We start from the raw sequence: 25009 nt of genomic DNA, 5'->3' as shown, positions 1-25009 counted from the left end.
AGAGTCCTGGATTTGCATGGGTAAACCCCCAATGTATTTGTCAATTTCACGTTCGGTTGGGGTAACCAAATGAGGAACAAGTATGCTTAACTCACGGAAGTGGAGTGAGCAGCGTTATCACCACTTTCTTGCTTTAAGTTCAAAAATTTTTCCTCGAGCTTTTGGAGCTCGTGTTTAGGACAAAATTTCTTCATCATGAGTGCCTTTAGGTCAGACCATGGAAGAGCCATAGCCGTTTCCGAACCTTGGAGGTGCATAACACTACCCCACCATGTTAGAGCGGTTTCTCTAAACATGCTTGACGCGAAATTTGCCTTTTTCGCGTAAGGGCATTCGCTGTGTCGGAATACACTCTCGGTCGATTCGAACCATTGCAACAAGGTATTCGCAAAATTGGTTCCACGGAACTCGGACGGGTTGGCACTAGTAAATTGCTTGAGCAGGTAAGATGCGGGTTTGGGTTCAACGGGTGCAACAATGGGTGCGGGTTGGGCAGCTTGGATTTGGGTCACAAGTTCGGGAATCACAACGGCCATTTGCTTGACGATAAATGCGGCCATGCGTCGGTTGGAGTTCTTGCATGGATGACGGCTAACCGGAGGCATGCTAATAGATTATAAAGAAAATGGGATAAGTTTTGGGTAAAAGAAATGAATACGAGGGTGAATAAAATAAAATAAGATTTCAAATTTTTGTGATCGTGAATCCTAGAGTTAGTATGGAGAAGATGTTAGTGTTAGATAAAATATATAAAACTTTGTTTATAAATAACAAAACCGAAAACAAACGTAAAAGATTTTGAGATGGTTAAAGCTTGAAAATTTGAGATTTTGAGATTTATAGAGTCGGAAAAATCGTGCATGTACCACCATGACTTGATATTCCAACACTAAAAATAAGTTTATAAAACACCACGTTGGAGTCTAAACATGTGTACGTACCACCACAACTTTTTCATGTTTTCGACTCAAATAACGATAATAACACAATAAATTGAGATACAACGTCATGTCAAAACGCTATTCCACGTATCACTGTAGCTCTATTGTTTTGACACCAAAAATAAGGATGGCGACCGGAACGCTCGCATTCGACTACTTAAAGTATTGACATTTATAACACGATTTGTGGCCTAGAAAACGAGCATTATAACCCAACCATCCCGAAATAAACGCAACATTTAAGGGATTTGAAACAACGGGATCCAAGTTAATTTTGTAATCCATAAAACACAATGAAAAACTACCTTTTGCGTTCTAAGGTAAGGATACCTTGGAAACACTATGAAAGTGTGTGTATGTGATCATTTAGGATATTGGTGAATTTTAAACAAGTTTATAAATGACATGCTATATGAACAATCAATTATAGAGTAAACACGTATAATCACACGTATTGGACCCTAAGCATAACAATTCTAGGTCGTTACATCTAACCACCTATCTTATTGTCATGGCTTTGATACCAATCTGTCACACCCCGACCAAAAGCGGCGGAACATGCCGAGGTGTAACGATTGCCCATAAGCACACGACACTGTTTAAGCGACAATATTTAATAAATTCATATCACAACATCGAAAATGTCACATAACAATATTCATAACAAGTCATAACAAAATATAACAAAATATAGCAAATCAAATATTGTTCATTTTTGCTAATATCCTAATGGTATTTGTGACGTTTTCTTCAAGCATCCAAAATCAACTAAGATGTCAACCTGTAACATTTCATAAAATAAAGTTTGTCAACACAAAGGTTGGTGAGCAATTCATAAGTTTGAACATATAGATATATAGTAAAAATGATCCACAAAACTAGTATACGAAACAATAAATAAACGCCATAATTTGGATAAAATCGCTAATAAAATTATGTTAGCGACACCTAACTATAAGGGGATACCAAATAGTCTAGGATTTAATAGATTATCGTTAATTGCATTACGTTACGACACCTTGCTACAAGGGGATGCCAAGTAGTCTAGGATTTATAGATTCAACCAACCGAAAACGATAAACACATAGACATATAAGCATAGAACACCAAATCGAGCAAGTATTTAAGTAAAGTATACAATAACGTTTGTGGTTTAAGACCCAAGTATAAAACATTTAGTTTAAATAAGATGAAATGTCACACCCAAAATAAAAGATAGAAAACGGGGTATGAAAGTACTCACGTTCAAGTAATAAACTTGAAATTGATAATTTGGAGATTTGCCGGAACGACGGGTTTAACGTATGAAGCTTAAATAAAAGAAAGTCTTGGATTTAGAATGGTTGTCTTGAAGATCTTTAAATAAAATAATTGTTGCAAAAAGTAAACAATTTAAGTTCAAGGTTTAAAATGTAACTATTTTAAGAATTTATAATAATAACCCTTTAAAAATGTAAGTTTGCTCGAAACCGGGTTAAAGTATCTAACCTTAATATTTAGTTAACCAATGTTAAGTAATAAGGTGGAAAAAAAAATGCTAAAATGCAAGTTCCATTGGGTTAAAAATACTAAAACGGGTCTTTAACAAGTTTTCGGGTTGTTGGTTCGGGTCTTGATAATTGGTCACACCCAAAGTCAACTTTCCAAAATAATGAATGTTATGAGATAACTCAATAAAATTTTATAAGACTTAACCAAGTATGTAGATCTATTGTTTTAGAACTAACAACGTACGTTAAGCGAGTGTTCGGTTTTGTCGGTCCAAACTTTGTTATGAGATCAAGTTGGATCCAACATTTCCAAGTACTTAAGAATAAATTAAAATCAGTTTGTAAACTATTTTCAAAGAAATATACTAGTCTTGATAGCTAAACACACACTTGTGTGTCTTAAGCGAGTAAAAATCTGATCGGTTCGGTTTCCATCTCACAATACGTTCCTTGATGGTCTCCACATGCCCAAATAACCAAGAACTTGTATAAATGAATTTTAGAAACTTAAATATAACATAAAGCATGTCTAAAATAATTATTTAACAAAACTAGTAACAAGTTCGGTTCACGGTTTGGACTATTTAAGGTTAAACCGAGGTTAGTCTCTATAAACCCCTACTATGGAACTTCATAAATATGACAAACAAACTAAAAAGAGCATAAGTTAAACAAGTTATATAAGTAGAAAGGGTTCAAAGAAAATGAAAAAGTTTACTAGGAATAGTAAGAACCAATAGATTTTTGACATGTGGCATTACAACATATGGTGAAAGAACAAATCTAGGAAACAATGTCGGTTATAATAGTAAAAGAGTAATTATAGGAAACTATGACGGTTTTCGATTATTTTAAATCTCAACCATTGATTAACATGATCCAATGGCTATAATTTATTCTTAGTCTTCATAGGAAACTACTTGTTTTCAGAATAACCCTCTAATGTGCTTAAAGTAGTCAAATAATTATTAACTAAAAATAAACTAATCTAGACACTAAGTAATACTCTAGACCCTTATACTTAACTTAAACTACTAACCGGCAAGTGGACCGGTCGACTCTAGAATAGCTAAGTAAGTCCGGATATCGAACCCACGAGACTCTTTAAATTACGAAACTAGCAAATTAGACTCAACTACATGACACGACTATTTATTAATAATATTTGAGGGAGATTTTAACTAATTAATTAAAACTCTAATAATAATTAACTAATGATTACTTTAATTAGACTATTAATAAACTAATTAAACCTAACCCTAATTAATATAATAATAATAAAACATAATCAATACTTAAACTTAATTAATTAATTAAACTTAAACCTTAACCCTAATTACTTTAAACTAATAAATAATTTAGAAAGCTTTGATTAATTCAGATGATGAAGATAACTACCCAGCCAGAATCCCCAAAGTTACGGTTATTAATTAAATGAAAAACTCACGTTATGGAACTGGGATCATAAAATAGACCCTTGACAGAAAACCCGAACAGGACCCTTGAACTTCAAGAAGACGCCTATGGATTTCTAACAAGTTTTAAGACTCACCAGTTTTATATTAAACTTCCTTACGGTTATTTAATCGCTTATGTCTAAGTATCTTTTATAACGAAAACCTACTTTACAGCGTGGAATTCAAAGATAGCCAAGTAGATTAAATTAACTTAATAGACTAAGCTGACAATCAAACCTAGACGGACTCTTTACGAATAACTAAATCTAACAATCCCGACAAGCAAAGATCTATTAATAGCCTATCACTTTACAGCTTTTTAGACTAGAAGCTCACTTTTATTTGTTTAATTGATTTTATTGTTTCTATGATTTTAACCGATATCAATCATAAACTAGTCAAGAACACACAGTAAATGACCTAACAAAACCCTATCCTATGAAACAATCAACAAGGGCAATGTGAAACAATAAATTCAAGTAAACAAAACCAAGCAATCATACGCATCAACTAAATAAAACTCAACCGTTTACTTAGAACATAATATCAATAATGAAACGAAAATCTAAATAAAATCAAACCGAACTAAGGTTCATCACGACCTAGGCAGTCTATGGAATTTAGCCTAGCATATTAAAATCTAAATCAAACAAAACAAATAATAACGAAAACATGGTGAAAGTATAAGAAACGGGGAATCGAAGATGATAAAACCCGTAAACTCGAACGTGAACGTGTAACTCTTCACCGGATGTTCTCTCGCCTTCAAAATCACCAACAAACGCGTAAAATAGCTCCAAGAACTCCCCAAAATAGGCTGGTGGCTTTCAGGTTATATCAGGTTTAAGTTAAAAGTGTTTAAATAGCGAAAACAAGGCCCGACAATAAGCAAAAACGAATTAAAAACCCATAAGCATTGGCTAGGCGCCGCGCTAAGGGCTTTTTGCCTTCCCCCTTCGCGCGGCGCGGCGTGCTTCTCCAAGGGGGCCGGTCAGACAGACCCGGTCTGACCGGTTCTCTGTTATGGTTCTTCCTGACGAGTTTCGGATCTCCGTTTCGGCTCGTTTTAGCTCGTTTTTCGCCCTTTTTAATCACGATCAAATCCCGAAAACTACGCCACACAAAAACGTTAGTAGTATACAAATCTTGACTAAAAAACGAACAAAAACAATTAAACTATTAAATAAAATAAACAAGGGAAACATATATATTTAGCATTATATCAATATCCCCATACTTATTCTTTTTTCGTCCCTGAAAAAGTTTGATGCAGTTGGATTAGAATCGGAAAATTAAAGTCAAACAAACATATAGGTTAATTTTTTTAAAGCTCAGAAAAACGCAAAGACCGCGATCACCGATATTGTTGTCCACTTAAACTCATGCCTTAATCTTTACCGGGACAAATATGATCCAACAATTTTTTTTACTCAGTGGTTTACACAATTAAGACCCGCTTATTTTCATCTTTTACCGGACCAGACCACCCCAACTTGACTTAAACCTCAAAATTAGCAGATTTAAAACTTTTGTAGCTCTATTTTTTTTCATGAATAGCTAAGACGATCAAGGGTATTGTTTATCCACCTAAGCTTAAGCATCAAAGTCTACCAAGCAGCAATTAGATACGATTAAGGTTCAATTATTTTATAGCTAGTGTTCCCCACAACATGACATACCCCCGTTATCAAGCAACACCCCGAACCCTTCACCATAGGTGAGTATGCAAAATTTCATCTGTAGGGCTTACATGTAGCGTGTCCCTTGTGGTTCGTTTCTTAATGGTAATGAGACGCGAGCAAGGGGACCCCACATGGCTAACAGCGTGGATGATCAAGTCTGTAGTGAATTTGTACTTTTGTACTTTTGTGATCATGTTTATAAACTTATAAGGGTTTGCTCTTTTTGGCTTCATTTTAAATATTCACAACCCCATTTGGAATTGTGAATATCCAGATGAATAATCGGCATACAGACCCATGGTCTCCGGACCCGAAGCATCCCATCAATACAGGATTTAAGGTTATAAAACCATACGCCGATGAGGTGTAAAACACTAAACTAGCAGTTTTAAGTTTATATCACAGGCTACACAGCATACTCTAACGTTAAACCTACCCAAGCATCATATAATAACGTATTCAGATTTTTTAAAATTTATGATATTTCCACTTTTTCATACCAATAATTGAGGCTTGAGTATGGCCCGACCTTTCATTACTTATTTTCCACGGACAAACTGTTTTACCCACAAGAGATTTCCGACCCATTTTATCAAATTGCCCTTTTATTTTCAAGGCTGAGCCTACCGACACATCCCATGTTAAGTGCGCTTTCTATTATTTATCTCATATTATTAGTAGTTTGAAAAACCAATTTCCGATAAATATCATCATCTCCTACTTTAACGCAACAAAAACTAGACTCAAGGGATATTTTTAAAACATTTTTTCAATTTTTTTTTGATTTTTTTTAAAATAAAAGAAAACGAAAACAAAACTAAAATTAGTTAAAACAATTGTGTCCCATCCCCACACTTAAATTTTGCATTTTCCTCAATGCAGGCACGGGAAACACGACTCAAAAATTTAAAACAAAACTAAAAATATAAAAATAAAAAGCAAAAACCTAAAAAGATAAAAACAAAGACATAAAAACAAAGTACAATGGAAAAGACTTAGTTGGTAATATGCGAGACTGTCAATGTGCCAGTCTATTTCCATGAGTGCTCTCCTCACCGACCGCTCAACATGAATTGGTAACTCATTCCCTCTTTCTGAACGGACACGACCTCTCCTCTCGACAAACCTAAGTAGCATCAAACATAGAAACTAAAACATAAAGATTACTTATAAAGTTCAAGCATCCACCAACTTCCAACCCGCCAACCCAACCAAAAAGTCTAAAAATATATCTGTACAGAGCAAATAAAAACAAAAACATCATAAAAAAAATAAAATAAAACATCATAAAACATAAACTCCCATGTCAGCTCGTCAACTCAATCCTCATCTTCTTCCTCCTCCGACTCCGACTCCTGCTCAAGAATATGGTATGGCTCAGCATTATCAATTTCTGGGTAACCCGTCCTATAAAAAGGTACTCCATGACCAAATCCCGAACCACCCGGGGCGCTCGACCCGCTCGGTCCCGCATCGGCCTGCTGTCGAAGAGAAGCAGGCAAATCAATACGCATTGCACTCATCATATGCCTCATGTGCTCATCCTGCCTCCGCTGGTTCGCCTCTATCATCTGTCTCAACTCTTCTCGACTCTCGGTCACATAACCCCTGATCTGATCAAAAACGGACTCCATCCGGTCATATAACGAATCCAAAGTAATATTCGTGGGGCGAGGCTCTCTGACCGGGAACTGAACTCCCGGTCTCTCTGACCTGTGAGGCGGCCTTTGGTGACGGGATGGTAAGCCAGCTCGCATAGCTACTGTAGCCGCGGTCCTCGGTGGTGGATGAATCTGTGGGCCCGACTTGACATCCTCCCACTCTAACGGATCGAACCCCTTCAAAATTCCAGCATTCCTCAAATCCTTAATCTCCAAAAACTCTCTAACGGGTTCCTCTGTCAAAATCTCATGTTTAAACCTATCAAACACACCCAAATATCTAGCAATCCGTGTAACGTACGGGCCCATATCTAACCTTGACCTATTCTTTGTTCCCCCACGTCTCTTCCGATGAAACGACCACACCAAAAGACTCGCGTAGTTTATCAGAACCTTCTCAACCATTGCCATCAAACAGAAAATATCCAACCAATTTACCTTATTGTCGCCCGAACCTCGACCAATCAAAGTATTAACCAAAGCACGGGATCTCGAATATCCGACGCCACATTTGCTCCCGAAAACGAACAAATAGAAATTTTGTTCCAAAAAGTGGCCAACTCGTCCGAACCGATACTCATATCATGCTTATTCAAAAACGCACCCCGTAGACCCGTCACAAACCCCGGTTCTCTCACTTCCACATCCGTATAAAAACCACTTGCTGATGCGAAATGTGCGATAGTCATATTGTGCAATTGTCTTCCCAAAGAAAACGATACCGCATTCGATTGAGCAAAATTACCATCTTTATATTGAAATGTGCTCAAAAACTCAAGTGTCAGCTCGTGGTACTGTGGTTTGTTTAAATCCAACATCACCTTAAATTTTGGGCCCAATAACTCTTCAATGCGCTCTATTTGATCAATCGAATCCAATAAATCCCAATTTATCGTTTTGAATGTGAGGAGATCCGAATTAACCAACTTACATAACTGCTCATACTCGGCCGAATCAACATCAAACTTAAGTAATGAATTTTTCTTAAGGTTGGCAGTTTTTTTAAACACAATATGTCTGGGTTGATATTCGATCACCCGAGCCCTCGGGTCTATGAAAATAACCGGTTCCGGCTCACCTCGTGCTCGTACGGCCGGACCTCGTTTCCTCTTTCCCGCCTCTTTAGACATCTAAACACATTTAAACAAACAAAAAAACATGGGAGTAAGTAAATAAACTAAAAAGAACAAAACAAAATATTTTTTTAATTTTCGGATTTTTTTATTATTATTTTTTTAAATCATATTAAAACTGAAAATAAAATAAATGTTGGAAGTTCGGGTTGCAAAATATTTTAAACCGACTTATTTAGATGAAAAACAAGTAGGTGCGAGTGGTTTAAATATTTGCTTAAAAGTTAACGGAAAACCAACTTGTTAAGACTTTTACTAGTTTATAAATCCGAAAATAATCACACCGGCTCAACAAACATCACCTCCTCCCGGCATTTTAATTGTCCCAATTAAAACCAAGTGCCAAAAACCCGCAAAATTGAGTCGAAAACGAGCGAAAAACCACACTTTTAGGAAAATATATATAGCTTAAAACTTGTTTTAACTACTAAAACAACAAAGTTCAACATCTTCAATCAAAAATCGAACACTAAATAACCTGTTTAAACCCCAAACCGACAACCCGACCGCAACCAAAAATAAAGTTTCAACAAAATCCAACCCAACAACCCACACCTAAAAACTCAACGAAACTGCCAGCCTTCAACCCGCACCCAATAATCTAACTTAAACATCTTACTTGAACAAAACCTAAACACAAAGTGTGTAAAATCTAAGCTAAAACTAACATTAATAAAGTACAAAGATTACAAAAATTACAAGAAACCATACCTTAGTGAAGTGTAAACCCAGAAAATCTTGCAAAAATTGAAGAACTAAAGTGTGTGCAAGTGAGAGATTTAGTGAGTTATAGGTGAAATTAATGGTGGGTTTTGATGTTTGGACGATAAGGAAGTGATTTTGAGGTTTAAATTGGTTAATAACGGTGAAAGATTGGTGGATTATGGTGGGGAATGAAGGTTGGTTCGGCTAGGATTCTTGGAAGAAGAAGGTGGGTTTTTGAAAAAGATGATGAAATTTGGTGAAATATGGTTAAAATAAAAAAAAAATCGGAACGGTTGTGTTGGGAGGCGCTGCGCAGCGCGAAGGGATAGGCCCCAACCGGTCGCGGGCCGTCTAGGCGTAGCTGGGTGAATTTTTTTGTTTGTTGTTGCTCCGCGTGCGCCAAGGCAGAAAAAGACCCCCGTCGCGCGCGCGACAGGGTGTTTTAACAGAAAGTTTTTAAGTTTTTGGACCTCATTTTTCCTTATTAAAAATTTTAGAGAATTACCCACTCATTCTTATGCCTATTGTATGTTAATTTTACGTGCAAAACTTACCTGGCATCTTTCGAAACCTCTTAAAACTTCTCGTTTAGTTGGTGATGATCTCTTGCAATGACTCGACGACGCAATTAAACTACAAAAACAAAAGTTAGTGACCCGACGAAACGAAAATAAAGTAAAAGAATTATACAAACTCTACACTTGAGTTTTCACTCAAGAACCAGATTTGATGATTCAGTTCGATGGATCGAGGGGAGTTTCCTCCACCTCGGTTAACTCCTCCGGTCCTCCAAGATAATGCTTTAGATAATGACCGTTTACTTTCCACGAAGTTCCATTGTCCGGATTCTCTAACTCCACCGCTCCATACGGGAATACTTCTTTCACCAAATACGGTCCCGTCCACTTGGATCTCAGCTTACCTGCAAATAACTTCAAACAAGAATTATATAACAATACTTATCACCTTTCTTGAAGTCTTTACCTCCCTTTAAACGTCGATCGTGCAACACTTTCGTCTTTTCCTTGATATCCAACGATCGAGAATACGCCGCATCACGAAGCTCCTCTAACTCATGAATTTGAAAATACCTCTTTCTAGCGGCCTCAGTAAGATCAACATTTACCGTCTTCAATGCCCAAAACGCTCGATGTTCCATCTCTACAGGAAGATGACATGCTTTATCGTAAACTAACATAAACGGTGTAGTACCCAACGGTGTCTTGTACGCGGTTCTAAATGCCCACAACGCGTCATCCAACTTCTCTGACCAATATTTCCGACTAATCACAACCGTCTTCTCCAAAATTCTCTTCACCCCTCTATTAGCATTCTTGACTTGACCATTTGTTTGAGGATGGTAAGCGGTAGAGGTGCGATGAGTAACTCCATAACGAGCTAATGCTTTCTCCATGACGGAATTACAAAAATGGGTACCTCGATCACTAATAATTGCCCTTGGAGTTTCAAAACGAGTAAACAACTTCTTTAAAAACTTCACAACTACTCGAGCATCATTCATGGCCAATGCTTGCGCTTCGACCCACTTTTAAACATAATCTATTGCCACCAAAATATACTTGTGACCACCGGAAACGGGAAACGGTCCCATAAAGTCGATGCCCCAAACGTCAAATATTTCAAGAGTTTGTATGGGGTTTTGAGGTATCTCGTTTTTCGACAAAATATTTCCGGTGCGTTGACAAGTGTCACAAGTCTTAACAAATTCCACCGCATCTTTTACAACCGATGGCCAATAAAAACCACTATTAAATACCTTTTGAGTCGTGGCATGCGTTCCATGATGACCGCCCGTTAAACCTTCATGAACATGCTTCAGAATATTCAACCCTTCTTCCTTCGACACACATCTTCTAAGAATTCGGTCACCACCGATCTTGAACAGATAAGGATCGTCCCAAACATACCGATTAACAACCCGAAAATTTTTTTTCTTTTGTTGAGTAGTCATCCCCTTCAACACAAGGCCCGTGGATAAAAAATTAGCAAAATCGGTGAACCATGGCAAACCTTGCTTTTCGGCCGTAACAAAATCAATCGACTCATGCGGAAATCTATCACTAATTTCTTCTTCGCGAATCTCTTCTCTCTTCGGATCTTCTAAACGAGAAAGATGATCCGCCGCAACATTTTCCGCCCCCCTTCTTGTCTTTAATCTCTATATCAAACTCGGAAAGTAAGAGAATCCACCGTATGAGACGGGGCTTCGCGCCTTTCTTGTGAAAGAGAAAACGCAACGCCGCATGATATGTAAAAAAGGTGGTCTTTGAAAGTACGAGATAAAACCGGAACTTGTCAAATGCAAACACAACGGCTAAAAGTTCCTTTTCGGTGGTGGTATAGTTCTCTTGGGCATCATTCAAAGTCTTGCTTGCATAATAAATAGAGTGAAAATGTTTATCACGCCTTTGCCCCAAAACCGCTCCAACCGCATAATCGCTCGCATCACACATTAGCTCAAACGGTAAATTCCAATCCGGTGACACGAGAATAGGAGCACTTACAAGTTGATCTTTCAGAAACTTGAACGCCTTCAAACAATCCTCATCAAACACAAACGGGACATCTTTCTCTAATAACCGGGTCATCAGGCGGGTAATCTTTGAAAAGTCTTTAATAAACCGCTTGTAGAAACCCGCATGACCAAGAAAACTTCTTATAGCTTTGACATTTGTCGGTGGAGGAAGCCTACTAATCGTGTCAATCTTCGCCCGATCCACCTCTATACCATCTCTTGAAATTTTATGACCCAAAACTATCCCTTCCGTCACCATAAAGTGACACTTTTCCCAATTTAACATCAATTTCGTCTCGATACACCTCTTCAACATTTTCTCGAGATTAACTAAACAATTATCGAAAGAGTTACCGTACACCGAAAAATCATCCATAAAAACCTCCATGGACGTCTCTATCATATCTTGAAAAATTGCCACCATACAACGCTGAAAGGTAGCCGGAGCATTACACAACCCAAATGGCATGCGACGATACGCATATGTACCATAAGGACACGTAAAAGTCGTATTCTCTTGGTCTTCCGGTGCGATTGGAATCTGAAAATAACCTGAAAAACCATCAAGAAAACAATAAAACTATTGACCCTCGAGACGCTCCAACATTTGATCAATAAACGGCAACGGGAAGTGGTCTTTGCGAGTAGCATCATTTAATCTCCGGTAATCAATACAAACCCGCCAACCGGTAACCGTACGTGAAAGGATAAGTTCATTCTTCGCGTTCATGACAACCATCATCCCCCCTTTCTTTGGAACAACTTGAGTCGGACTTACCCATGGAGAGTCCGAAATCGGATAGATCACCCCGGCATCCAACAACTTAAGAACCTCTTTCTTGAACTTCTTGCATATTTGGATTCAAACGCTTTTGGGGTTGAACCACCGGTTTATACTCATCTTCCATCAAAATCCGGTGGGTACAATAAGCGGGGCTAATACCTTGAATATCCGAAAGTCTCCATGCAATTTCCCCTTTATTCATCTTCAAAACTTCTATCAACTTTGACTTTTCTTCCTCACTCAACTTAGACGAAACAATAACGGGCAAATCTGAGTCCTCTTCAAGATATGCATATTCTAAATGTGACGGAAGAGTCTTTAATTCCAACGGAGTGGGGTTTTCGACCTCTTTTTCACAAATAATTTCACTAACCTCCATAATCTCCGCCGAACAAGAAACATCATCTACCACGTCGTCCTCACCATCCTCCATAATTTCCGTCAACTCTTCATCCATTTCCATCCCAATCAAATCGGTACCACAAATATAATCAAGACACTTATCAAAACTCGGAATAAAAGAATTAAGAAAATATACCGAATGGCACGGACCACTAACATCGTCACTATCATCCCGGTGCTTCATCGACTTTGCAATATCATAAGTAACATTCTCGTCACCAACCCGAAGTGTAATTCGCCCCTCATACACATCAATAAGAGCCTTAGCCGTTCTCAAAAACGGCCGACCGAGGATAATGGGGACTTTCTCGTCGGCCTCCATGTCAAGTACCACAAAATCAACCGGAAATACAAACTTGTCAACTTTTACTAATAAATTTTCAATAATACCTCGCGGATACTTAACCAAACGATCCGCCAACGACAACGACATACGAGTCGGTGTAAGCTCACCCAACTCCAACTTCTCAAACAACGAATACGGCATAAGATTAATACTCGCACCCAAATCCGCCAACGCTTGACTCATCATATCACTTCCGAACGTGCATGGGATTGTAAAAACACCCGGATCCGACAAATTTTCCGCGACCCGGTTCAACACTACCACCGAACAATCCCCGCTAAGCGGAATAGATGAAATCTCTCCCAACCGATCTTTTCTCTTGAGTAAATCTTTCAAAAATTTCGTATACTTTGGCATGTGTTGGAGAGCTTCAACAAACGGAAGATTAATTTTCAATTGTCAGCACATATCTAGAAAATGCCCGTATTTCCTCATGTATTTTTGATTCTTGAGACGAGCGGGATATGGAACATGGGAAATATTAATATCGGGTGGTGGCCGAAATACGACCGGCTCTCTCTCAACTTGTGGCTCAATAATTTTTGTTTTATTATGCGACTTACCCGGAGCCTCCAACTCAATCTCTTCATCAACTGCTTCCTCTTCTTCAACTCCACCCGTTTCTTTAACTATCTCGGGACCCAAAACCCTTCCGCTACGAGTAGTAATCGCTTTCAATTGAGCGGCCGGATTAGTCTGAGTAGAACTCGAAAACTGTCCTTGAGGCCTTTCTTCGAGACGACGAGCAATATCACCAACGGTTCTTTGAATATCGAGAATAGAAGATTTTTGATTCTTGATGAGCATATCGTGTTCGGTCAACTTTTTCTGTGTGACTTGATCTCTCTCCAAGATTTGCTTCATCATCTCCTCTAGACGTCCCATGCTTCCATTAGGATCATGCACATTATTTTGAACATTAGTACCATTGTTATTATTATTATTATTGTACTGACCTTGTCCTTGATTGTAAGAATTTTGATAGCCGGGTGGTGCGCCTGACGGACGCCAGTTGAAGTTATTCTGATTCGGATTCTTATAGGTGTTCAAATTCTGATTGTTGTTGAAGTTGTTGTTAGGAAACCTATTCTGAGCACCAACATAATCGACTTGCTGATTCATCACCGGGCACTCCAAAGTGCCATGTCCACCTCTACAAAACTCACACTTGTCTACCTTAGTCTTGAGTTCCTTCACCCCTCGGGTCAATGATTCCAAAGCAAAAGCCACAGTAATATCCAGATTAACCTGGTGTACACCTCGAGAGGATGAGGATGTACTGTTAACGGGAGTGGAATTCCCGCGTCGTGGCCCTTTGGTGAGGTCCGATTGAGCGAAGATCTCAAACATCTCGTTACATTCGGCGACATTCTTCCTACCCAGTAGACTTCCTCCTGCGGCCGTGTCGAACCGAACTTAGGTTTCGTAGTTCAACCCATTGTAGAATTTCTCCACGAGAGCCCATGGTGTGAGACCATTCTGTGAGCATCGTGATAACAAGCTCTGGAAACGCTCCCAAGCATGAATATATTGCTCATCCGGATCCATGTGAAACGAGTGAATCTGGTCGCGAAGAACAGCCGCTTTAGCCGGTGGGAAGTTCTCTTGATAAATGCAGAACGTAGTGCTTCCTAAGTGGTGAACGTGCCAGGTGGCTGCGTGTCAAGCCAAGTAGCTGCTTTTCCTGCAGGTGAAAACGGAAACAGATGTAAGAAAATAGCATCTTCGGTAGCACCTTGTAAATTAAAAGTTTTAAGAACGCGGTAAAGTCGGTTAATATGAGCCGGTGCATCCTCGTCATCACGCCTCGTGAACTGATTAGTTTGAACGATGTTGTTCATGACGTATGACGGAATCTGCCACGAGTTGGGATTGTTGATTGCGGGAACGACGATGCATGACTGGTTTCCGGTTAAGCCATCGAAGGCTTGAGCAGCAATTGTTCTTTCGTGGCCATTTGAACGTTTGGTTGAATTCTCGGAATTTCGTGTGGTGACGATTTTTGTGAAGAAGTAGCTTCTGACGGTGGTTTCTCTGCTGACGAGCTGGTCTCGGCCTTGAATGAAGAAAAATCCAGGTTAACCAGCGGTGGTCCTTACGAACGAAGATGTGGCATAAACCTGAAATCGCAACAGACCAAGTAAGTAGACTAAAGATAAAATTAAAAGCTAAAAACGAAAGTAAACTAAAATTAACTTAGACTCCTATGACTCAAACGAAAATAAAACAAATAGCACGTATGTAGCAATTAAGTCCAAATAAAGCAAATAACGCAATCGCTAGGAGTCCCCGGCAACGGCGCCAAAAACTTGATGTGCTTAAAGTAATCAAATAATTATTAACTAAAAATAAACTAATCTAGACACTAAGTAATACTCTAGACCCTTAAACTTAACTTAAACTACTAACCGGCAAGTGGACCGGTCGACTCTATTACAGCTAAGTAAGTTCGGATTTCGAACCCACAAGACTCTTTAAATTACGAAACTAGCAAATTAGACTCAACTACAAGACACGACTATTTATTAATAATATTTGAGGGAGATTTAAACTAATTAATTAAAACTCTAATAATAATTAACTAATGATTACTTTAATTAAACTATTAATAAACTAATTAAACCTAACCCTAATTAATATAATAATAATAAAACATAATCATTACTTAAACTTAATTAATTAATTAAACTTAAACCTTAACCCTAATTACTTTAAACTAATAAATAATTTAGAAAGCTTTGATTAATTCAAATGATGAAGATAACTACCCATGACAGAATCCCCAAAGTTACGGTTATTAATTAAATGAAAAACTCACGTTATGGAACTGGGATCATAAAATAGACCCTTGACAGAAAACCCGAACAGGACCCTTGAACTTCAAGAAGACGCCTATGGATTTCTAACAAGTTTTAAGACTCACCAGTTTTATATTAAACTTCCTTACGGTTATTTAATCGCTTATGTCTAAGTATCTTTTATAACGAAAACCTACTTTACAACGCGGAATTCAAAGATAGCCAAGTAGATTCAATTAACTTAATAGACTAAGCTGATAATCAAACCTAGACGGACTCCTTACGAAGAACTAAATCTAGCAATCCCGACAAGCAAAGATCTATTAATAGCCTATCACTTTACAGCTTTTTAGACTAGCAGCTCACTATTATTTGTTTAATTGATTTTATAGTTCCTATGATTTTAATCGATATCAATCATAAACTAGTCAAGAACACACAGTAAATGACCTAACAAAACCTATCCTATGAAACAATCAACAAGGGCAATGTGAAACAATAAATTCAAGTAAACAAAACCAAACAATCATACGCATCAACTAAATAAAACTCAACAGTTTACTTAGAACATAATATCCATAACGAAACGAAAATCCAAATAAAATCAAACCGAACTAAGGTTCATTACGACCTAGGCAGTCTATGGAATTTAGCCTAGCACATTAAAATCTAAATCAAACAAAACAAATAATAACGAAAACATGGTGAAAGTATAAGAAACGGGGAATCGAAGATGATAAAACCCGTAAACTCGAACGTGAACGTGTAACTCTTCACCGGATGTTCTCTCGCCTTCAAAATCACCAACAAACGCGTAAAATAGCTCCAAGAACTCTCCAAAATCGGCTGGTGGCTTTCAGGTTATGTCAGGTTTAAGTTAAAGGTGTTTAAATAGCGAAAACAAGGCCCGACAATAAGCAAAAACGAATTAAAACCCCATCAGCATTGCCTAGACGCCGTCGTAAGGGCTTTTTGCCTTCCTCCTTCGCGCGGCGCCGCATGCTTCTTCAAGGGCGGTGGTCAGACCGGCCCGGTCTGATTGGTTCTCTGTTCTAGCTCTTCCTGACGCGTTCCGGATCTCCGTTTCGGCTCGTTTTAGCTCGTTTTTCGCCCTTTTTATCACGATCAAATCCCGGAACCTATGATACACAAAAACGTTAGTAGTATACAAATCTTGACTAAAAAACGAACAAAAACAATTAAAATATTAAATAAAATAAACAAGGGAAACATATATATTTAGCATTATCTCACCCTCCTATATATATATATATATATAAGGGAGAAATATTTTGAGAACTTGATGAGTTGTAAGAATTTTGAGAACTCAATTCTGGACCACACATTCAATTAAATGGTATGAAATATGTGGCTGAGATTAAATTTAATTAAAAAATGAATCAGGAGAGAGAATAGGTATTTTAAACATTTACACAAGTTTAAATGTTAGTTACACATGTGTAATAAGTCGGTTCGGTGTGTAAAAAAGTACTGTAATTTTTTGTACATTACTTACACTTACGTATTACACACGTGTGTAAAAAAAATTCAAAATTTTTTTTATTACTTTGAGTTCTTTCGAGTTCTTAAAGCTCAAAGCGGTTCTCAAAAGAAATCAATCATATATATATATATATATATTATATATATCCAGAACACGAAGTTCTCCATGAAGTCTTGCCTTACGAGGTCCGAAACTTAACAAACCGGAGCCGTAAAAATAACTACCAAAGGTAACAAGGGGTACTATTATATATATGTTGTACAACCATAAACAAATGTTAGTAAAGTTAGATGAACAAATTAGAAAGAAAGATTAAACTTAGTTTGACATTTGAAAGTCAAAACTTCAAGAATACTAAGAAAATAACAATCTTGAATCTATGGAGTTTGAGAGAGAATTTATAGATGTAGCAAGAGTAAAATGAAGAAGATGAGTGTGTATATACAGGGTAAGAGTCAAGGCTTCTTTACAAGGTTTTTTTTATGTTTATATGAAAATAGGTTGGTTAAACAAACAAGCAAAGCACAAAACACAAGAAAAATCCAAAATATGTGTCCAGGGGTCCCTAGGCGTCGCGCGGCCTCCCCCTTGCCCTTGGTCGCGTGACGCGGCGTGCCCTTAGTCGGGACTCGAATTTGACAAATGTCACATTAAGTGACCTAAACAAAACAAAAATTTACACCAGTGACCTAATTGGAACAAAATTGAAACTTTGTCTATATGGTAATCCATTTAATAAATCACAAAATAGTTTCAAAATTAGTGGATCGGTTTTGTCATTCAAATAGGGGTTGCAACATAGTTTGTTGTCCGCCTACCTGGCTCTTTATTGTAATTAGATCATTTTTAATTTGTAATGAATTTAGAGACCATACTTGAATCAGATGATAGATGACAAGAGGTCAGAGGAAAACCCAACCTGACTTGGGATGAGATTATTAGACGTGATTTGATAGACCTGCATCTATCTAGGATATGGCTGATGAGAGGACTTTTTAAAAACATGGATTAAAGTTATAAACTTTTAAAAAGATAGAGTTTTGGTTAGAAATATCTTATGCTAATAACCTTACATACTTAGTATAAATTTGTTATTATTATTAGTACCATTATCATCATCATTATTACTAATTATTATTATTATTATTATTATTATTATCCTTCTTTTAAATTCTTTCATTAGTATTATATACTGCACTACTTAAATACTTTATTTATTTATTATTATGCTGTTTGTTTTAGAGTCAAGGGGTTTCGCTGGAAATGGTATCTCTGTATTCAGGGATAGAGGTAAGGTTTGCCTATGTCATATCACATTAGACCCTACTAATAGATTTTGCTATTTGCGAGATTTACTGGATATAGTTGTTATATGAATCATACACTATCATCAAGACACTAATTAAATCATTAAGAAATAGAGATCTAATCTGTGTAATTTATACCCCCGGGGTCAGTTTGGTGTACGATAATGGAATAGAAGAGATAATTAAATGACAACGGAATGAAATTGATCATTATCATTCTATTATTTATTTGGTTATCGTGTGGGAATTGAATGAATCATTACCATGTATTGTTTGGTACGTAAGAAAATACAAAGGAATAGTTGTGGGTGGTGGTGGTGTGATGCCGAGATGGATGGTAACGGTCACATGGGTATGTGATAGTGGTAGGCGACGTGCGGAGATCTTGGTTGGCGGTGGAAGGTGGAGTGGTGAATGGCGGTGGTGGTTGGTGGTGTGCAGAGGCGGTGGCGATGATGGTAAGAATGGTTGTTGATGGTGGTGGCGATAAAAGATGAAAACAAGAGTGAAATAAAATAGATAATAATAGACTATTCAATTCCATTCAGCAACAGACACATTTTTCCATTTATTCCGTGTTTAATTCTAGCATACAAAATACATTTATTTGAAGTTTCAAACTTTCAGCGTACACTAATCGATTTTTTAATGGTTAGACAAGCCATTCATGTGGAATGACACGGTGGCATTGTGGATCCCAAGGATAGCCAATGAAGTATACTTAAAGGACCACCGACACTATGATTCTAATTATTAATTATACTACATCCTTTGTAAGGTAACAATAATTTGTTACTTCACCTAAGAAAAAGCTTGCAATATTTACTTGATTTATATTTCGATAACAAATTTTGTTATTAAGAGTATAACTTCTCTAAAAAGTCATAGATACGTTTTAAATATAAGTTTTATAAAAAAGAAAAAGAAGTATATATATAGTTTCTTAGACAACTAAACATATATAAATTTCAAGTATATATGATATTTGTGCTAGTCCCCCATTTTCGTCGGTGACCCTTTGTCAACCACACATCCCATGCCCTTCCCTACCCATATTTATTGAATTTATTAATATGCTTTTCTCATTATCTTTCATTTATTTTATTTTCTTATTAAAAATTGAAAACACTACTTCTCAAGCCAGAAAAAATGAAATCAAATGTGTGATTTTATGCAAAGAAAACAAAAGAAATGGACTGTATTATATATAAATCTAGATTGTCTTTTTAACATCATTTGCAAACCCTAAAATCTTTATCTTCAAGAAAGTTCACATGATAATTATAAGTTTATATAATAGTTTAATGTAACTAAACCGTGTATTAACGTCAGGAACAATTTATTAATAACTAGTTAAAATAATAATTTTATGTTTAAGGGAACAAATATTAATGTCCAGTATGGATTTAACATCGGGATGTGATCGATTATATATAGACCTAGCTATAAAATAAAGTGAAAGAAAGGTAGGAGGAATATAACATTGGAGATAGCCATAAATCACACTTTTGTGTATGGCCTAACTTTACTTTGTTTTAATTGCATTAAAATTTTTATTTATGAAAAATAAATGATGCAGTTACGGGTCACCTTTTGATATTATACATCCTCCAAAGATTATCTTACTATGGCAAATTGTTTTTATTAAATAATTAACGGAAAATTGGAGCAATGTGCCCCTACCACATAAAAAGAAAAATACATATATTTATTTATTAATAACTTAATTAATACTAGCTATATACTCAAAAGTTTTTCCAAGAAAAGAAAAATGCATGACTAATGCTAACAGAAACTATATTTAGTATATGTTTTTAGATGGATCATATCATGGATGATTAGATGAATTGTTTACTTATAAGAATTTGAAAAATAGTTAATTGTGAGTGAGATTACCACTTAAAAACTTATTAATATTAAAATGCATACTGATCAAAATAAACTATAATAAAACGAATTCAAATAAATATATTTTAATAAATTCAAAAAATATAATATTAAAATGAATTCAAAAATAAATTGTATTGTTAACACTTAACAGAAAGAAGAAGTTACATTAATAGTCACTTTCCTGGTTGTCTCCTGTTCTTGGCAAACCCTCGTGTGGCCTCTATATAAATTATACACTCATCACTCTTATACAAAACACAACAAGAAAGAAAAAAATCAATCCTTGATTTGATTTTTTTTTTCTTTTGTTGATATGACACTCAGTTGAAATTAGAGCTTTTAATTATTCATCAAAGGTATTGAAAAGTTTCATTAATTATTTTGTTCATACATAAAGTAGGTTGAGTTTCTTAATCTCTAATATGTTGATAAGTAGTTATTTGCTTGCTAGAATCCTCACAAAATCTAACTTTATGGTTGGTTAATTCTACATTCAGTTTCCTATCAACCATAAATGATTTTGTGCATGTTTACCAGATAATTTCTTTGATTTGTCTTTATGTTCAAGTAAAGCTGGCTTTATTAATCATATACATATGTATGATGTGGTAATAATGAACTTGTTTCTTTTTTGCATTAATTGACTCAGAACATCATTCTCCTATGGAACATCAAGTTTGTGTTGATGTTTTAAGTGAGACGAATGCTAATGAAACACCGGAGCATCTGGTGAGTGTGGATGATGATCCAAAAGAGGAGATTCATACAAAAGAGAAACCCCGAAGTGCGAAAAAACCACCACGACCGCAACGAGCTCTTTCTTTGGATGCTGCAGACCAGAAGCTGATCAAGGAGCTTGCTCAACTGTCCATGATTAAGAGGGCCAGGATGGAGCGTATGAAGGCTCTACTCGCGCAAAAGAAAGCTTCAAAGGCTAATTCATCCTCGAGCAGCAGTTTATTTGCCATGATTTTCACCATCATCGTCTTCGTTGTCATCCTTTTCCAAGGTAACTTTTCGCTATTTACGTTACTACTTAATTTTCATCGTGTTCATCCGCATCATCTGTAGGACCACTGTAATCTTCAAATGATAGATAATAATATCCATGACTTGAGTTAAGAAGGTTAAATTTTAAGAATTTTCCAATATACCTACCTGGTCCTACAATTTTAGAAAAACAAAACAGTATATTAATTTGTGGGGAATTGGATGAGTCCAAAAAACAATATGTTCCCTCTTTTTGGATTATATTTGAATTCAGTTAATCTTAAAATTACATGTTGCATTGCAGGAATGTCATGCCAAATTTCATGTGGAACATTGGACGGTTCGCCTCCGCCTCAGCATGAAACAAACTAGAACGCTTTGATATTTATACATCAGCTGGAACTGAATCCATCTGCTCAAGATTCTGTTTAAGTAAGAACTAAGAAGATAATGAATGATTCAGTAATTTATTAATTATACTAGCATGCATATTTATCATGGTTAATTTTAATTAATATAATGTGCAGATTGATTCAAATGAAAATAATGATCTGGATGCCTAGCACTAATTTGTATAGTGAGTTAATGGTGGGAGTTTAAATCATTAAATCAACAGATACAAATATATGCTACTAAGGTTGCAACCTCAGCAATCTCAATATTTTAAGTTGAGTTTGTAATACTTATTTTTGTTAAACTCAAGAACAATCATATATATATTAATATTATGTTTTGAATAATCCCACTTAGTTTCAAGATTTATTGTGTCTGATCGAGTGTGTGATGGCTTTGAATGAATCATGTTTTGTTTCAAATTCAAAATTGTTGAATCAATACTTGTGATGAATGACGTAAAGTAAAAGAGAATGAAGCTGATTCAAAATTTGAATTTGAGGCATGTGAATGAGATCCATAAGACTCAGTTTTCTGGGGATCTCACACAACCAGTTGACTTTCAAAGAAAAAAAATAGGATTGAAAGTACAATATTAAATAATTCCATGTGATCAAACGTTGTTCATAATTTGCTACTATAAAATACTACATTCAGGTAGGCAATTAGTACCAATCAAGATATTTTGTTTTTCCTTATGATATATCTAACTTCTACTTAAACTTCAATAATATTTTTGGAACATATCACATTAGTCGATCTATTTTCATTTTAAAAAAGTTTTATATCCTTTAAAAATTGACATATTACAAATAACTAAAACAATAAAACAACCATGTGATTTGTGCAAATTATGAACGTATGATACCTACATTTCCAAAATTACATGTATGCTCCTTAATTAATACTACTATAGTGTGGATGGAAGTTAGTTTCATGTTAAAATTTAAATTACTTTTATACCCTTAATAATAAAACAATTAAAATAAATAAACTAAAAACAATAAAATGAATATTAAAACAAGTGGGTCACGCATCATCTTCGAAAATCTCTATGGTTTAGACCTCAAATCGATTGTAGATCTTATCGGAGCTGAAGATGTGTCGAAAAAGGGAGTTGGAGATGTCCCCAAAATTGTGAAATAAGTTGCCATGATGTTGGAGTGACGAGGATGATGAGGGAGGGGTAAGGCTAGGTTTGGGTGTGGTAAGGTTAGGGTTGGGGCCGGGTGAACATAGAGAATGATGGATTAAATAATGGGAAAATTCTTTAAATGGTCTAAAATAAGAAAGAGAGAAAAAAAAAAGATCATAAATTTGTCCATATTCCTAAACTAACCCATTAAATATGTGCTGAGACGACACTTTGGTAAAATAAACGACGGGATTTTTAAACCAATCAAAATTTGACACTTGGAAATCATCTGACACATCCGACGAGTTTTTTAAAAATCTCGTGGTTTCGTCCACATTTTAAAATTAACTCACTTTTTAAAAAACAGTCTATCCAAACGTTTTTTTTATGTTTCTTGTCTGGTCCGTTCAAATTATTATTATTCATAACTTCATCTTCTTTATCTTCTTGATGTTTCTTGATGTTTCCATTAAATATGAGTAAGGTTTTTTTTATGGATTCATGGGTTACAAAAGCTTCCAATCACCATTTCCACTTCTTTAGCTTCCATGAAGAAACACAAAAAAAAAACTTCAATCTTTACCAAAAACCCACCATGAAAACACCCCCAAAGAACTCAGTTTTCATCCATTTTCTTCATCTTCCTCACACTTTCATACTTTATTGACCCGACCCATTTCGCATAAAAAACACTGTAGTGTTAGTTCTTGAAAACAGATCTTTTGATCACATGATTGGTTGGATGAAGAGAACCATCAACCCATCAATAAATGCTGTCACGGTTCAAGAATGTAACCCGGTTTCAACCCGGGTCAAAAATCAAGAAAACCAAAAAAAAACCCATGAATCCATTTGTTTCACTAATGATGAAAAAGTATGTGGAAACATCAAGAAAACCTTACTCATATTTAATGGAAACATCAAGAAACATCAAGAAGATGAAGAAGATAAAGAAGATGAAGTTATGAATAATAATAATTTGAACGAACCAGACAAGAAACATAAAAAAACTGTCTGGATAGACTTTTTTTAAAAAGTGAGTTAACTTTAAAATATGGACGGAAACCACGAGATTTTTAAAAATTTCGTCGGATGTGTCAAATGCTTTCCATTTTGATTGGTTTAAAAATCCTGTCGTTTATTTTACCAAAGCGTCGTCTCAATACATATTTAATGGGTTAGTTTGGGAATGTGGACAAATTTATGATCTTTTTTTTTTCTCTACTCGTTTGGGTCATTTTGGGAATTTTCCCTTAAGTAATAGGGTCTCACTTTACTTTATTTATTTAAATTATAAAAGAGATGGGTCTCATATATATGTTTTATAATTTCTTTGTCCTTTACTAAGGATGTTTCAGATACACGTACTTGACTAGACAAAGTAACGATCATTCATGCTATGGAGTATAAGCGTTACCCACTTCAAAGTATTAAGAAGCATACATTAATTTAGAAATGTAAGGAGAATACATGCAATTTGTGCAGACTATTGGGGGGGGGGGGGGGGGGGGATCCGAGTAATTAACCCATAAACAACTATATTATCATAGTTTCTCTACTTTAATTCTCTAAATTACTTATTTCATTAATCGTCTTCCATCAAGGACATGATACCATTACACTCTTATGATAAAATTACTTATTTCATTAGTCGTCTTCCACCAAGGACGTGACACCATTACACTCTTATGATATGGAGGAAAAAGAGGAAAGAAAACCACAAGCACGGGAGCCGTCTGCAAAGGGGTGTGTGTGGAGGTCGAGGGTGGGTAGAGAAGAGAGCCAACTCAGTACTAAAGAGAAAGGAGGAAAATTAGCACGACGTTGACGTAAAGAGCGGTCAGTGCCATCCACT

General features: G+C 36.1%; 1 protein-coding gene across 2 annotated transcripts; it reads left to right on the top strand.

Moving 5' to 3' along the window:
* Positions 1–20810: 20810 nt before the first annotated feature.
* Positions 20811–22022, top strand: LOC143635566 (uncharacterized). 2 transcript variants are annotated; one of them, XM_077103365.1, is made up of 3 exons: positions 20811–20992; positions 21286–21645; positions 21931–22022. In XM_077103365.1, the coding sequence occupies exons 2-3, from the start codon at positions 21300–21302 to the stop codon at positions 21996–21998; spliced, it is 414 nt and encodes a 137-aa protein (XP_076959480.1). In that variant the 5' UTR covers positions 20811–20992; positions 21286–21299; the 3' UTR covers positions 21999–22022. The 2 variants fall into 2 exon arrangements, with proteins under 2 accessions (XP_076959480.1, XP_076959481.1); XM_077103366.1 differs by lacking the exon at positions 20811–20992 and having other exon boundaries at positions 21249–21645.
* The last annotated feature ends 2987 nt before the right edge of the window (positions 22023–25009 follow it).

The sequence above is a fragment of the Bidens hawaiensis genome, unplaced genomic scaffold, assembly GCF_021521415.1.
Source record: "Bidens hawaiensis isolate Kalapana, Puna unplaced genomic scaffold, B.hawaiensis_p1.1 tig00007577_1, whole genome shotgun sequence".
Taxonomy (NCBI): domain Eukaryota; kingdom Viridiplantae; phylum Streptophyta; class Magnoliopsida; order Asterales; family Asteraceae; genus Bidens; species Bidens hawaiensis.
Note: the sequence above shows the minus strand (reverse complement) of the source record. Positions and strands in the feature narration are given on the sequence as shown.

What these genes read in the sequence shown, in the direction of transcription:
- LOC143635566 (XM_077103365.1), top strand. Translation starts at nt 21,300, where the DNA reads ATGGAACATCAAGTTTGTGTTGATGTTTTAAGTGAGACGAATGCTAAT. An exon ending in CGTTGTCATCCTTTTCCAAG is followed by an intron (nt 21,646 to 21,930) that starts GTAACTTTTCGC and finishes GTTGCATTGCAG; the next exon opens with GAATGTCATGCCAAATTTCA.